Raw genomic sequence first — 17,693 nt, 5'->3', positions numbered from 1 at the left:
CGCGGACACACAGACAGAATACGGCTATTATTAAAGAGATGTATTGAAGACATCTTACAACAGTTACATACCTTGGACGATATGTTTGATAAATTTGGTATTTGCGATGAAACGTACTCAAAAAATATGTACGACCTTATTAAATGTTATGCTCCTAGGTGTTAAAAATTTGTGAGTTTTTTTTTTATAACAAGGATATGAAAAAACTATTTTTATGCAATATAAACACTGACTTTTCTGTATATTTTATTATGGAGCAAATTTGACAATTTTTATGTCTCTGGTCCATCAAACTTAGAAAAGAACTCTGTCCATCAAACTTAGAAAAGAACTCTGTCCATCAAACTTAGAAAAGAACTCAAACAAAAAAAGCTTCCACTTGTGCAATTTCAGATGCATATCTTTTTTGTACGTTAACTCGAATTAATATTTTACCTTTAAGGTATATAATATATATCATATATAATATATATCATAACATAAAATTGTAAAAAATATTAAAGAAAATAAATGCAACTAATTTCAAACTACTTCATCTCTGTGTTTTTTCAACCAATTGTGAAAATCTGTCACGTTCATATAGCGCAAAGGTGACCTTTTTATAGCTGGGAAACTGTTATGGAAACGACCTGATGAATGGTGAAAAGGTTTTAGTTCGAGAAGATCTAATATCATTTCATTCTCATCTTCAAAAGCATCACTGGTGCTATGTTGTGTAGAGGATCTGTGTATATTAGCATTTTTGTCATAATTTTCCAGGATTTCTTAAATTCCGTTAGCAGCTTCAGTAATTTTAGTTATAGATGATATTGTCTTGTTAGGACCCATTCTCTGAACTATATTTTTGGAAACTTTATTCACAACCTCGTGAGGAAGGTCGTCTTCAATATTTTCCCCTTATCGCCACGCCAGTTGACAAAATTGCCCCACTTAAACTCCTCAGATAATCGTGGTGTCAGTAAACACTCAACTTGAGCAATGCTGACAAACATTTCCAGAGCATATTTGCTGTAAGAACCTAAAGATTTAAACACATTTAAAAGCATCTTTTGGTTGATAAGAGTACGGTTTCCATCACCTTCTTTTGCTGCATCCTTGAGTTGCAGAACCAGGATCGTAAGAAATATTACGCAAAAACCATAATTTTCAACAAAATCATCACCATCTCTTGGTGGGGATTTCTGCAGCAAGTATTTATCTAAAAACTTTGTCAATATGTTATTCATATACGCGTCTTCTCAGCATCAGATTTATGAACAAAGTTAGTAGGGAAAGGGTAAACAGATGGTTTATCCTTCAAACTTTCCATTCCAAAAAACTTCATTAGTGTAACAACAATATATGCACGTCCAAGACTGATAAATAATTCCTCACATCCATCAAAAGAATCCAGTACTTTAGCAGGAGTAACATTTTTTCGACGAAACTTCTCCCTAAAATACTTTATCGTTCCATTCTCAGCAATGGATTCAGGTTTATGCAAGAGGTGGTATGAATATTGCAAAAGATGACCACCAATCAAATCCAATAAAACCTCTCTTCTGCTCGGGCACAAGCAAACACAAATCTTTGAAACCGTATCTGCAACTAAAAACAAAATATACATACACACCTGTTTACTGCAACCACCTTCTATTAAAAGAATGGTGTTAATTCTTTGAAATAAACTTAGTTCGTGAACGTGACTGCATCAGAATTGAGTAAATGAAAGCATATTTTATTTCATTCTGCCTACTTTCAATATCACCATCAATTGTTTCCCGAATATCGACAAAATAGGGGATTTTCAACATCTCAGTTTTGATATTTTTGATCTGCAAATTTGAAAGTCCATCATAGGTATTGTTAAGTAAAGTTGAACCATTTTCATCTCTCCCCTGCATAGACTTTTACATGCCATATTCAGATCAGAGAGTAATAAGTTGACAAAAACATCTTTAAAACCAGGTTTCTTTTGTGCCAAAAACATTGTTCATTTTTTTCAAAATACTGTCACTTGATTCAATATTCTCTTATCAATGTTATCTGCACTTTGTACGTTTGTTAAATCAAATAATTTCCTAGGAGAAGGTTCATTTTTGCTTGTGATTGTGTTACAATCTTCGCGTAGCAGCATTCTCTTGACAGACATGTTTCGATTAAGTTCACCTTGGACCTTGTGACAAGATTTCCTGTACTCCTCAACCTTGGTAATAAAAGATTTGCATGTTCGGCAAACGACATTCGTTATACAGTCATGCTCGTTGATACCTATGCCACACACTTCATGCACTTTTGAAGCAAGATTTTTTGCCAATCCAATTTTAGAAAAAATTTTGATTAGGTGTCTCTGCTGAGTGGATTTTCCACATAATCTACACACTCCCTGTTGCAAAACATTTTTTCTTGGATAAAACTTCTTTGGTGTTATAGCTGCTGCCATGCTATGTTTGCATTCTCCATTTTCTGAAAATGTAAGAATTAGAAATATTACAGAACAAACAAAACTACTGTAAGGGTTTTACTGACAAGGATTTGTATATATTGTCCATACACAAGAATATCATACAATAATGATGAATGTTGAAAGTACAGTGAGAACACAAATCACAAAGTAATACTCTAACAGAACACAAAATGGTACATAGCCTACGGTTCCTGTGTAAGATACGAGGCCTACCCATATTCGATGCAGGAACAAGAAATCATAAAGCAAAATATTAAATAATAATAAGTACTTTTAAGTCTACCCTAGCACACAAGATGATATACACTTACTTTTCCATAGCTAAACATTATGTTACATATAGCTAGCTATATATGTATGACAGTTTTGATCGCTTGTGAAGTTCGTTCCTTCTTCAGTTCATTTAACAGAGTGAGTTTTTAGCAACACAAGATACTCAAACCTGTTTTCAACCAGTTATTGTTAATCTTCTTTCTGGTAAAATACTTTCAGAACTGTTGCAGTTCCATATCAAAAATAATGTTTTTCCAAAATTTTGAATCTAGCTACATTTAGCTAGTAGAACAACATCAAAAACCAAACCAAACGCGACACCCACAGAATAACAGCCAACATTTTTAAAGAGCTACTTTTTGAATTGCTAATCCGCGGTCCATCACCAGTAAAAGTTCTCGAATTTTGATTTTTTCTCGCCACATAATTTTGCCTCTAATATCACTTGCGGGACGCGTTTTAATTATGCGAGTTCTTACGGCCAATCAAATTTGTCAAGTGACCAGCCAGGGTCAGGGCCTTGTTCAGGCCGTCCAAATATAAAAAGCCTAACAAGCCCTGGGGACGAGGTTGATTCGATTCGGAACCCTTTTCAGAGAACTTTTCTTCAGCTAGGCCTAAAATCACCAAAACTAGGCAAACAGAATGCACATAGCGAATAATATCATAAAGTGTTGTTCGATTGAAAAATTTACTTCTCCAAATTTTTTTCTTGGGTTCAAAAAGAAGAAAAACGGAGTGCGTATAATAAATAATGTTATAGAATGATGTTATATTCGAAAAATTTTGATCTGACAGATCCTCTTTCAGCAAAAAGTCAATAAAGCAAGACAAATTGAATGCATTTAACGAATAATATCATAAACTGGTGTTCGATTTAATATTTTTTCTTCTCAAAGTTTTATCTCGAGCTTAATTTAGGGAAAGAAGAGAAATGGAGTAAGAATCTATATAATACGCCATTTCTGTCTGTCTGTGACTTTTGCAAATTGGATTATATTCTTTATAATTTTCTTTAACAAATTCTATAAAACATATCGCCTATATAATTGTTCTGTAATTTACCAAACTTTAACGTTAAAATAATATTGACGTCAAAGGAAAGTTAATTAAGATTAGTGAAGCCAAATAACTTGGAAACGAGATGGTGACGTCAATGATTTTTCACCGCGTGGGTAACTAGGGACCACCTGGGACCAATTTGAGTAAGTTTCCCAAACCTAGGTCCCCAAATCTGCTTCGGAATGGACAGGTTGATGACATCATCAAAAAACCTTTAAACCCTAATATCTCTGCATCCGTTTGTCACAAGTACATGATCCAATACATTTTCTTGATTAGCGTTTCAAGATCTATACGATGAAGGCAACAGGCATACACATTTCTGAAAAAAAAATTTGTGTTTTGACATGTCTCTACTGACGTCAGCAAAATTTAAATTTCGGCTGTTTTTTTCTCCTATTCTGCTTAAGTGGATTTTTTCACGGGCCTTATCGACTAGTCTCTTATAATAATACGGAGAGTGTGTCTGTGTGTCTGTAACAGGCAAAGTGGATGTGCTCATTTTCCTTTGATGTTGCCGAAAAATTTATGTCTTAAATGTAAAACTTTCTGACGTTAGGCCGCGACGTCAATAACACTACTTTAACGTCAATATCCTATATTAAATTAATGAAGCCATTACAGTGCATTTAAAACTTTGAGGCCAAATAACTTGAGAACGAGATAGTGACGTCAATGATTTTTCACCGCGTGCGTAACTAGGGACCACCTGGGACCAATTTAGGTTATTTTTCCAAACCTGGGTCCCCGAATCTGTTTCGGAATGGACGGGTTCATGACGTCATCACAAAACCTACAAACCCCAATATCTCTGCAACCGTTTGTCAAAAGTTCATGTTCCTATACATTTTCTTGGTCAACATTTCAAGATCTATACGATGAATGCAACGGGTGTGCGAATTTGTGAAAAAATTTTTTTTGGAACTTTTGGTAGAGACTTTGCTGACGTCAGCAAAATTTTTAAACCCTTATATCTCCTTAGGCGTTTGTCAAAAACATACAATATTATACATTTTCTTAATCAGCGTTTCAAGATCTATGCGATGAAGGTAACAGGTATACAAATTTCTAAAAAAAATTTTTTAGATTTTCACCAGGCCGTTGCTGACGTCAACAAAATTTTTAAACCCTTATATCTCATTAACCGCTTATCAAAAGCATATGATTATATACATTTTCTTGATCAGCATTTTAAGCTCTACACAACCCTAACGTGAAAACAAGTTTCTAATGTTTTTTTGTGGATGGATTGCTGACGTCATCACAATTCAAATAACGCTTCATTTTCATTTTTATCCTGCCTAAGTGGATTTTTCCACGGGCTTTTATCGACTAGTAACGAATAGTTATAAACTCGTGTCATGGGCTAATATTCGATTAGGAACTGTTTTTCCGAAAAATCTTAATCATTTGAGCCTAAAGTCAGCAAAAAGGAAAAACAGAGTGCGAATAACGAATAATGTCATAAACTATTAATAAAATTTGAAATTTTGTCCTCTATCAGATTCTATTTCGGTCAAAAGTCAATAAAGCAAGACAAACGGAATGCACATTAGCGAATGTCATAAACTGGTTTGATTCAAAAAATTTCTTCCTGGACTAATATGCAATTAGTACGGCGGTCGATGAGTGCCGGACAAAGTAGTACTCTAATTTATTTAGATTTGGGTATTGAAGACGAAAATCCCTAGGTGGTGCAGTGCAATAAGAGGATATGCAAAACAAATTTAGATTTAACGTATCTTCATTTCGACACCGTTTCCAATACAGTAGATTCCGTATTACAAAACCCCAGATATAGCGAACTCTCGCTAACGAAATCATAATCCATTTTCCTCCTGTTGTAATCCATATTCTAATATCGTTGTCTATATAACTGACTCTCTTCACCAACTATTTTTGATTCCTGAGTTTGCTAGCTAATTGAGATTCTGGTTGCAAGCTTGATCGCGTTTCTAAGCAAACGCGGAGCAACTCTACGTTACATTTAAGGAGAGGCGAACAAAACAATTATTTTGTGGCAGGCAGAAAATAAATTTCAAGCTAAAGAAAAAAAATTATAGATTTCTGAATCCTAAAATCCCTTAAGATAACTACTTTGATAACAAATAACAATATTTCACAACTAAGTATCTAAATCTTTTTAACAACATTTTTACATAATTTTCATTGTGTGAAAGTAAGCAGGCCATTAAACAAAATGAGATATTTGACTTGAGATAAATAAGAATATTTTATGTACTATACAAGTAGGAACATTTTATAACCTTCGTTTAAACTTCTTAACTTAAAAAAAATCTGTAGCTAACGACAAACAAAAATATTTTTTGAGCCTCTTTTCCACAACATACTACGAGCTTAGAACGATGAAGTTTGTTATGATGAGATGGCGCCAAATTTGAATAAATATACAGATCGGAAACAATCAACAACAAATCGAACGCGCAATATGGTGGCTTTATCTTTATTCACAAATGTTTACTTTCCTTATCTTTACTCGCAAAGTAAATATCAATTTTTTCAGTACTTTCAGAAGTATAAAATAATAAAAATAAGTTCGTCACATGTTGTTTAACAAGAAGATCTGTGTGAATACGAAACGGTTTTGAGAATGAGTCCAGATGTTTCTGATGAATTGCTTGCAATTACAGAGTCATCCATACAAAAACAAGACACAGTGATAGCGCTGAGCTTAGTCCTTGCATAAAGCTTGCTGCAACAATTCGTGTGTTAGCAATGGGTGCTAGTTATTCCAATATTTAACATATTATATTGAAGAAGAACTACTTTGTTCATCAGTAACATACTGCCAAGCAGTGAGCGGGATTCGATCCGCGGTCCCCAGACCTGGGAGCCGCAGACGAACCCACTACACTACGTGCGGCAATATGTTAGTGATGAACTCACATAGTTTATCCGGATGGTGTGTATACATATAGGTGAATATTTATCATAGCACATCCGTATTTCATTCTCAACAGAGAATGCTTCACCCCGATCAGACCTCTGATCATGACGGGCGAGTATAATGCGTGTAAGTCATATTGAAGAAGAACTACTTTGTTCATCAGTAACATACTGCCAAGCAGTGAGCGGGATTCGATCCGCGGTCCCCAGAACTGGGAGCATGATCAGAGGTCTGATCGGGGTGAAGCATTCTCTGTTGAGAATGAAATACGGATGTGCTATGATAAATATTCACCTATATATGCAACATATCTTTCGTGTCCACAGCACACTTGGCAAAATTATTTAAGAGGTTTGCGATGCAATATACAGCAATTCAAAAGAACGTTATATGAAGGTAATATTTTTTCTCTCAATCGTTTTTATAAAAAGAAGATGAAAATTTAAGGAAAGTTATAATACGATACAGTTAGCTCTCTATAACTCGAACAGCCACGGGGAATAGGAAACCGTTCGAGTTACAAAGATGTTCGAGTAGTAAAGAATTCGGGGTTTTTCCAAGTCTTTGTATAAAATTTGTATAAATGGCCAATTAAGTGTACTTTCCCCCCCTTGGAATATGGAATGGTAAAGAAATCTTTCTTTGTACAGGATAAAATTTCGACCTTGTAGGCAAAGAATCGTTTACGTTTCCTTCGAATGAAAACAATGCAAAAAACCTGCTTGTGTCATATAAAGTTTTAGATACATATCACGACGTTCGAGTTATAGAGAGGAAATACCCGAACAGACCAAAGAAAACGTTTGAGTTAAGGAGAAATTCGAGTTATAGGGGTTCGAGTAATAGAGTGTGTTATGAGAGTTTATTAGGAAATTCCCACCGTGCCAGCGAAATCGTTCGAGTTAAGGAGAGATTCGAGTTATAGGGGTTCGAGTTACAGAGAGTCAGTCCACTGTACTTCCAAAGATGTATTGGGAGACGACATCTGTGGCGGAAAACCAGGTCGTTTAACAGCCATACCAGAATGGTTTTGTGGATACTGCAAAATGTTGGGACATGACAACCGAGGAGCTAGTTGTCCGAATTGTGCTTTAAATAATATTTATGTAATACTACACAACGGGTGTGCCACTGTCTGTCCATCCTCCTCGTCCAGCGGAGTTGTTTCAGATACTGACCCCACATTATTTAAAACGGTTGTTGCGGTTTCAATTAAGCTATCTTCATTGCTAAATTTATTGAATTCTGTAGCAGTCTTTTCTGTCGGACGTTTTGTTGATCTATTTTTTTGTTTCTCGAGTATTTTTATGCTCCGATTACTTCACTTTAAGCACCTCTTTCTTGCTATCTTGTTGGGTTTCCGCCATGTCTGACCCTTTCATCGTCCGAATATTCCTATAAATTGTAATAAAAAGTTTGCTTTAAATTTTAGACACCAACAAATAGCGAAGAATGGAAAGAAGTAGCTGAAGCATGCGAGACTCAATGGAACTTCCAAATTGCATCGGTGCCATGGACGGCAAACATATCGTTATCAATAAAGCCAAAAATAGTGGCTCTTTTTTTTAAAATATAAAGGTACTTTTAGTGTAGTGCTTTTAGCACTAGTTGATGCTAATTATAAGACGTTGGCTGTAACGACAGAGTCAGTGATGGTGGAGTATTCCGTAATCCCTCACTTCTTCTGCTATAGAAAAAAACATTTGGATCTACCGTCGCTGAGATATATTGGAGAGTTGTTGCTAACTTACGTTATTGTAGCTAATGATGCTTTTCCATTCAAAGAAAAATCATCAAGCCATACCCATCCAGGTCGCTCACAAAAGAAAAAATTGCTAATTATCGTATATCAAGAGCACGTAGAGTTTCCGGGAATGCTTTTGGTATCATGACCAATAGATTTCGAGTGTTCTTAAGCCCTCTGAAGTTAAACCCAACGAATATTGAGAAGGTTGTTCTGGCAAGCTGTGTCCTGCACAACTTTCTGAGATATAAATCACCCCTACAATATTTACCTCCTGGAAGTTTTGACAACCAAAACATTGATACCCGAAGTATTCAAGACGCCAAATGAAGAGGCATGTCAAACACTATGCAACCAATATGCATCAGTGGGATAAATAATTACTCTCTATTAGCGAAAGAAGTATTTACTGGCAAGAATACTTTGTTTAGTATTTGGATTTTCAACCGGTACTTACAAAATATGATGTACTGTGTCTCGGATACATGCACTTTGATTCAAATGTTTTGTTAACTCCCGCTCCACTCTTTTTTGATGTCTTCATTTTGACTAACACCCTCAGATAATAAGATCGTAACGAATATATCTTCACTTTCATCGTTCTCTAAAAGAAGAGAAAAGAGAGATATTTAAAAAGGAATTTTTCATGTTAACTTTTAAAATGTAGAAGAAATATCTACTACCGGTTATTGAAATTATAGTTGATAATTCTTTGTAGCATTTCTTTTTCACGTCCGTCTTTAAACGACGCCAACGTTACATCCCACAGACAGGTTCGTTAACGCCATTTCTCGATAAAATCCTCTGTAAATTCAATTTCTCGATTTTCTCTTTCTTATTGCTTTTTATTGCAGTTTTCAACTGTATTTTGCATAATATTCCGAAAGTGATACATGACGTCAAACGTCAAAACAATAGATTTACGAAATTTTAATAGTGAAAGATCATCCGTTTAATTAAAAAAGATGAACACGTCCATCTTTTTGAAATGGCGGATAGATCAAATTTCACCTATGACTTATCCATCAGGTTTAAACCTTCCGTTTAAACGGATCGTGTATTTCAGCCTTTAGCCTTTGTTCCTATATTTTTTTGTTATGATAGCTGTAACATGTAAATTGATTTATTATGGAGCAGACCAAGGCAACCGGTCTAGTCTTCTAAATCAACAATGGCATCATGAACTTTTATTCAGCAACCATGCCGTGCGCAGATCAAATCTCCATCAAGCATAAATGTTAGCTCATCTACGGTCTGAATCGTAAGTTTTTATTGATAACATTTATAGGCAAATGGTCTTAACACGAAGTCATCGGCAGCCGATTTCATGACTTAAATCGATCCTTTCGCTTGTAAATACTCATATTTATTGCAACAAAGTCATTGTTCTTTGCTTTTATATTTTTCCTCTTTCGCTAACTTCATCGAACTCTGAGTACGTTCCTTTTAACAGGCCAGATACCTTGCCTGTGCTTGCGTAACATTTGTAGTTTTGCAGTAATTTACATATTAAATGATTGATGGTTGTGGGCATTGATGACTTTTTGAACTATTAAGCTTTCTGTATTCTGATTTTCCACTAGAAGATTTGAATAAGTACTGAAGTCACGTTCCATTTGGGCCATGTGATAGGATCAGCAGAATCTTGATAACTTTGGCAAACTTAACGAAATCTTTAGAATATGACAAAAAACTCATTAAAAACAGATCCAAACGTTGCTCTTTCATTGTCAAACTTTAAAAACTCGATTTTTCTCTCCTTGACAGCCATTATGATAAATTTATGGTACTCAAACTTGTCAGCGACAATAGGGGCAATGGCTTTCGAGCTGACCAATTTGGATAATATTTTCAGGCATAATGGGAGGACAAACGACTCTTCCAAATCAAGTGAGAACACATTTTAGCCAAGAAATCAATAGCCTCTCTCTTGAAGTTCATTACTTGATTTTCACTTACCGTCTCGTTTCTTTTAAGAAGTTTAACCTCATAATTCAGAGCAAAACCTAAATCTACCATTGCCGTTGCCCCTAATTTTCATGATCATTTAAATCAATTTTGATAAGAGATAAAGCAGTATGAGCTCTATGCATGATGTTAGTATTAACTTTTCCATGAAGAATATCACATAAACATCCATCTGACCCCTCTTTTCAATTTTGTTATATGGTTTATCAAAAAGGTTTTTCTATGCGAATGATTTTGCCACCTTAATATCAGAAGGCACAGCTGAAAACAAGTCATTTTTATTTGAACTAAAATTAAAAGAAAATATTGAAAGCATCTTGCAATACTTACATTTGTTAATACTTTTGCAATCAAGGCTTAAAATATTCGTTCTGCAACCATATATTTTAATAACTGAATTTATCTTTAGCTTTTAACATTATTTTCACTACAGAAGACATAACATGTTTAAAATAATGTAGTTTCAGTTCAATTGAGAGCAGATTTATTGGAACAATAAATGATAAAGGACAGAATGGCCAAATAAGAGTATGATTTTATTATGAGCGTACATCATACATAAGAAACTCTACACCACAACAATTTATTATTGGCTAAAACCATTCAGTGAATTGCACGCACACCCCAACCTTACAGTGAAGTAATCAAATCTTTCCCTCGTTCTAAGACTAAGTTAAAAGGATTTGAGGAAAAACTTCAAAAAGTACGAATTTTGGAGGGGTTTGGAGAACTTCTGAGTAGACTTTTCGAAATTGAGGAGTTTTGAAGTAGGATCGTTTCAACCTCAACAAACTTATTTACCACAAAGAGTATACTTTTCCTTTTTCTTTAACTTATAGACAATTCTACATATATATACGGGAAGTGGCTGTTAAGGGTTAAAATATACTGATATCAGCAGCCAAAATCTGAAAAGTATGAAGCAGAACCATATCTTATCAAAATTACCCAAGAGCTCCGCGACGTTGTCCACAGTATTGGCTATTGTAAAAGCGACGTACCTGAACTTCACCGGTGGTTAAGAAATCATGACTTGAAACTGAAGACGATGCAAAGAAATGTCATGAGTAGTACAAGTAAAATAAGAGAAAGTTTTGAACATTTTTTTTAATTGAATATGCAGAATTTTGAGGTACCCACAATAAGATTTAAAGAACAAAGAACACTCTCTGATATCTGCTTATTGGGGATGGTCACATGTTGATATAACATTGATTTTAAAATTTTGAGCCATCTAGTACCACGTCAGCGCTGCAGAGGCATAATTGTTTGTACACTTTATTTATGTAGGTAGCTTAACTATACGAGTCTTTTTGACTATTTTCCAATCTTTCCGTAACGGCGAACAGTCAAAACTTGAGTATATAGCTAGCTATGTATGCAGGGTATTGTATGCTGGACAAATATGTTGTGGCAGTGAACCTATTTTTCATCTTTTCATTTTTTTTTTCATAAACAGAAACCTATTTTTTATTAATGAATACTGCAGGTTTTCAGGTTTCTTTAAAAAAACAAATGAGATCTAGTAATAAGTAATACTCATTCTAAAGATCTCGCAACGATAGGTATTGTTGATTGTTGCTGTAGCTGACGTCTCCGGGTTAAATACTTCGTAAGGGGTAAACTGCATCACACATCGGGGAGAGGGCACTTAGTACTGGGACCAAAATAGGAGTAATTTCGTAAACCTGGGTCAATCCGCATATTTCGGGTTTACCAGGTACTGTACTTTGGTTAGTCTGCTGATGTCAGCGAAGTTTTTAAATTGTTATATCTTCTGAACCGTTTGTTGTGAGTACCAATCCTACACATTTTCTTGATCAGAATCTCAAGTTCTATACAATAGACGCAACGGGTAAAAAATGTTAAAAACTATTTACTGTATATGCATTGCTGACGTCATCCAAAGCCTTAAACCACCTATATTACTTTATTGTTCTTCCGGCAAAGTTGATTTTTCTACAGGCTTACGACTAGTTTTTGCAACAGGAGTATCGCATTTGTTCATTTTCCCTTAGTTGCCAAAAACGTTATGTTTAATTTTTCAAATTTATTGACGATACATCACAACGGAAATACCCTGACAGAAATAACTTACGTCACCTCCCGCCTGGGTACCTCGGAACCGCGGGAGACCAAAGTTAGACCAATTTCTTATAGCCGGGTCAAACAACGCTTCTGAAACGACTTTAAAACTTTTAAACAACGAAGGTTTAAAACACATAAAACATAAATCAATAAGAGTCTTCTACTTTGATCTATTTGTTCTCTTCGACAAAAGTTTACACAAAAATTTTAATAAAAGATTTTTGCGAGGTTAAATTCTAAATCAGCAAAAAGCTTTATAACTTTGCTGAGCATTACTACGTTTAATAAATAATACTTTTTAACTTGATTATTTCTGAGTTTGTGTAGAATTGATGAGATGACATGAGAAAATAAAAATGTGAAAAAGAGAAGTTACACTGTTGTAAATGAATAAAAGCTCTTTTTACATTAATATATGCAGTTATAAAAAGAGAAAAAAGGTCACTTATGCACAAAACAATAATAGCCAAATAAATGTTTTCTGGCAATTCTTTTCTTGACCACATGAACGAAAATACAATCTTTCAGCACACTATTTACAAGCTGTCTTAAAAAAAATCCCGCATTAAATAAATCAGCGGCTGGTAAAACTTATTACGATAATGCGCTAACGGTAGTTGCTGCTGCGGGAGAGGTGTCGGGGTCCAGGTAGTCAATAGAACCGGAGGAAGAGAATGAAAGGGTTTCAAAGGTTGCATCGATTAATAAAAGAGAAAAAGTAACATCGCAGTAACATAGAGTGTGCCTAATTTATGTAGTTACAGTTGTTCCCAAAACAACTTGTTGAAAACAATTTTGTAAAAAAAAAACAAAAAAAAAACGATTATGACGCGCAAAAGTCGGGGTCTTCTGTCTCGAACTCTGTTTGTCCCGCTGGCTTCAGGTCTCTGGCTAGACAGAGAGTTAAGCTTTATACAATTTCACGAAATTACAATAATACATAAGTTAGAACGGGAGACGTTAAACGTGGAAAGATAACATTACGTAGAAAAGTTGCATGACAATCCTAATAACAGTTTACAATGTAATTTGCCCAGAATCTATAGTTCTTTTAAATTATGAGATTTACAGTTTTAATATACCGTTGCCTCACTTAGCTGGAGCAAATAGTTTTAAAAAATACTGAATACTGTTTTTATTAACTTTGATGTATTTGTCTAAGATTCAGCATCATTCACATACCATTCACTTGAAGTGGTGTATCGAGAGAAAGTAAAGTAACGGCATGGATCGTACATTTATGGTATATCACTCGCTGCGATTCTGAGTCCATTAGTTGCGTGTTAATATGTTTAATATTAGGTTATGACTCGTTGCTACCCCATGTCTTCAATACATGTTTTAAACTATTATAACAGTAAGTTTAAAAAATGTCTTAGCGGTCTCCAGTCCATGACTGTTATTTCGTTAATCCCTTTGTTTCAATTCAGAACTTCTTTAAACTTTTTTTTTAAGTGTCATTAAACTTAAGTCATAATTAAAATCACTTATACATAACTGCTAGAAGTTAATCTAAAACATGTATAAATATATAACAAAGACACAATGTTGGAGCAGTATCAAAGCCATGCAGAAGAAAACTGAATTTTCAATTTGTTCTATACATAATAGCCCATGTTTCTATCCATTTATAAACCCAACCTATAATTACTGTTTTATGTTGGGTTTTTTTAACTGAATTTTGATGGCATCTTGGTCAGAAAAGTATACACATTATACAAAATGTTCAAAATTATTGAGCAATTCCTTTTTATGACATATACATGGTTAACTGTTGCTCCACCAAGATGAGTTGGTTCTTGTACTATCTGGTAAAATTCGACAATGTGACAATGCACTTGGGCGTGTGTGACCTTGGGCATTAATATTAAAGTCGCCCATTAATTTAAATTGATGATAATTGAACAGTATCAGTTAACGCTTTACAGAATTAGAAAAAGAAGACAAACAAGATGTGTTTTTTCTGCATAACACTAACTTGAATAGATTGAGTGAGAAAGATGATTTTTTTAATTCTTCAAATACCAGTGCTTTGGTAAAAATTAACTTCAGCATTAAGATCATGGCAAAAAGAAATACTTTGAAACTTATCAATGGATTTGTTACGTAACATATGAAAATTACTTAAAATATCAGAAACACCATCTGTACTTTGTTCTGGTAAAAGTTGAGTTTTAGTGAGACACAATATGTCAGAGTTTATCAAAAATTGATCATGAAAAATATCTACAGCATGTCTGTTTAGGGACCTTGTATTTAATAACGTAATTGTCAAGTTTCGGAATTATAAACTTTATGTAATGGTTGGAGTCAGCTTCTCTTCTCATGCGATCATATTCACATGATGTTTCAGCATCAGCTTTAATAGCAGATGGTTTGAATTCACCTGTTAATATGTCCATTCAAGGAAGTAACTCTACTTAAAGCTACATACATTTGACCATTGTTAATTTTTTTTTAAATTTTAATAACAAAAAACTAATAACTGCCTCAAGACTTAAACCTTGCACTTTATTGACCGTACAAACGCAAGCTTACATCAAGGGGAACTTTATTCCCTTTATAATTGCAGAACTATCTTTATTAGTCCTTATTATAATATTTGCCTCTGTTTTTTCAATAAGAACCCATCTGTGTTGCCTTGCGGAAGGATTGTTTTGCATTTTTTTTTGGCCAGCTTGATAGTCATCAAATTTTATAGAAATATTATTACAAAAACCAGTGGCATCAAATATATATGTGTAATTGTATTAAGTTGTCCGCAATGTCAATATTAACTGTTAAGTTATATTGCTTTGTGTAACAAAGCGAGATTTTAGTAGTTTCTCATCTTCTTCTTCAGTTGAGGTAGTCCCCTTTGGCGCATATTTTGATGAAGTTCAACCATCTTAAAAAGATTCCACAAATGTGCTAAATTTTGCCACAAATCATTGTACTCAGAGTCAGTGGATAAAAGTCACCTACTGCTATCACAGTTATACCAGCAAATGGAACATCATTAAAAACCCGAATATTTCATTTAACCGTAAGTGAAAAAAAAGTAGGAACGTAGAGATAACGATAATGATAATGGCTCGCAATTTGCACAGATAATGTGCACATTTCGCAATGCAGATCCCTTTTCATCATTGAGTCTAAGTAAATTTTTTCCAATTCTACCAACTGGAATGCCAAGAGCAGAATGAATAGTAGTTCCATTAATTTTAACAGCAGCTACACCTGTTGGAGCAAGTAATAATATCTTACAATTTTTTGAGTTGTATAATAGGATTTTAGTCAAAGCGTGATAAACAGTTTTTATTAACTGTAATTTACGTGTTCCAGCGGCTCTACGTAAAAACACATCCAATGGAGAAATCTCAATAGTTTGAACAGCCGACAGATTTTTAGTAAATCTTTTTGCCCAATTATAAATTACCTCAAAACATTGTCGTTGATTTTTATTAAGTGATCTAATTTTTGTATTTAACTTCAGTAATAATGACCAGTGGGCAACGAGCAAGAACAGAAAACATTATCTAATATCACAGCATCCCCAACTGGATCTTCTGATTCAGAATTATGAGGGTTTTCATCCATTGTGCCACTTTATCATTTTCTTGATCAGCAAATTGATCCTGTTTTGAAGATAAATTTGAACGCAAATTTATTAATGCTTTCTTAACTAAATTTGCACAAGGTTCAAAAAATTGTTTGTTTCTATTGACATTATCAATAACACCGAGTTGATTGAGCTTGTCCAAATATATTACGGAAGTCGAACATTTAAGATCATTTTCATTACGAAAAGGATAAAACATAAGAAGCAAATGATATGCGTATCTCTCAATAATAACGCAGATACTGCTTTAAGCTCGCGACATTTTAAATTTCCTTTGAGTTCATTAAAGGGATATTTCGGGGGTAGTTACAGCTGGTATTCTCAGCTTCAAACAGTATCCTGTAAACAGCTGCCTAATTATCGTTTACAACATTATCTTTCGCAGGCAAGTAACAATGTGCTATAAATTCTACATAGCAAAGCTATCCACAATATTATACTTTCCACCGTAAAACTGTAGCATTTGGTTTATCTGTGTAACGATCTATCATGTTACGTTTAAAAATATCAACACTGTCTTCGGGTCACTCAACAATTTCTTCCTTGCTGCGACATATTCTAAAACGATTCTCAGGAAGATTACTATTAGCAAAAATTACACATGGAAATGTTTTTCTAAGCTACAACTCAGGCATTAAAATATAAACAGCTTCCTGAACCGAACATTTTCTTTTATAAGCATATGCTCTGGCAATTGCTCTCATTTTTTTTATAGCCGCATTATTTGAAATGAAAGCTTCTTTTGCTGACTGCTTCATAGCCTCGGGTCTCATCTTCAGAATTTGAAAAATAGGCACACATGTATGTAACAGCCTTGTCATGATTAAAAACAGGTTGCAAATCTATATTTGCTTTCCAAGCTGCTAAACCTTAGAGATCAGAGATAGAAAGAGCCTCATAATAGTCATCTTCATAAATCTTCTTCTTAAAGAATCTTTTTTATTGATGGGACTTGAATTTAAGATGCTTCTTTTCGATGGTCTAAGTTTTCATCAATGTATTCTTTAACCACGGCAAGCAGCAACTTGCGCTATTCAAGAGTTTTTTTTATTTAATAGTATATTGATTGATAGTGGAGTAGCAATAAAGGTACGATCACTGAATAAACGTCCAAAATGGTATCTACAACTTTTATTTCTATATTTTCAGCATGACTTAGAATTGGAATAAATTTGATATGTAGTTACCAGTTTATAGAGCTCAGGATTTAAATCACTACCTGGAACATATGCCCTAATGACAGAATTAAAAAACGAAATATATTCACCATCATTTCTTTCACTTAATACTGAGGCATTTAAAACCTATAAAAAAGAATGAATATGAGGACGAACAGGAAACTGAAATTTAACACGAATCGCATAATAGTTAACATTGCCAAGAGGCCCATTAATCAAAATTACTTTGAAAAATGATTTACCTCTGTATCGAAAGTGTCTTGCAAGCAACACTGGATTAAAATTTAAATAACTGCATCGCTCAAAATAGGTCATTTTCATCAATGTTTTCCTCTAAAATATTTTCACATTTTAGTTTTGAAATTATTGAAATCAATTTATTCCACATTAAATCTTCACAACTTAACGTTATAAAGAAAGTGGGC

General features: G+C 34.1%; 1 protein-coding gene across 4 annotated transcripts in view; it reads right to left on the bottom strand.

The window, feature by feature from the left end:
* Positions 1 to 17,693, bottom strand: part of LOC130622189 (biogenesis of lysosome-related organelles complex 1 subunit 1-like) — a 53,231-nt gene that overhangs the window by 11,489 nt on the left and 24,049 nt on the right. For 2 of the 4 annotated variants that reach the window (XM_057437622.1, XM_057437623.1), the window contains exon 5: positions 10,282 to 17,601. The exons of 1 other annotated variant lie outside the window; for it this stretch is intronic. In XM_057437622.1, coding sequence (XP_057293605.1) covers positions 17,395 to 17,601 — 207 coding nt within the window. In that variant the 3' untranslated portion in view covers positions 10,282 to 17,394. Of the gene's footprint in view, positions 1 to 10,281; positions 17,602 to 17,693 lie in introns of those variants that run through there. One more of the 4 variants, XM_057437624.1, reaches the window with a different exon arrangement.

This window comes from Hydractinia symbiolongicarpus, chromosome 12 (assembly GCF_029227915.1).
Source record: "Hydractinia symbiolongicarpus strain clone_291-10 chromosome 12, HSymV2.1, whole genome shotgun sequence".
NCBI lineage: Eukaryota > Metazoa > Cnidaria > Hydrozoa > Anthoathecata > Hydractiniidae > Hydractinia > Hydractinia symbiolongicarpus.
This window is presented reverse-complemented; position numbering and strand designations above follow the sequence as displayed.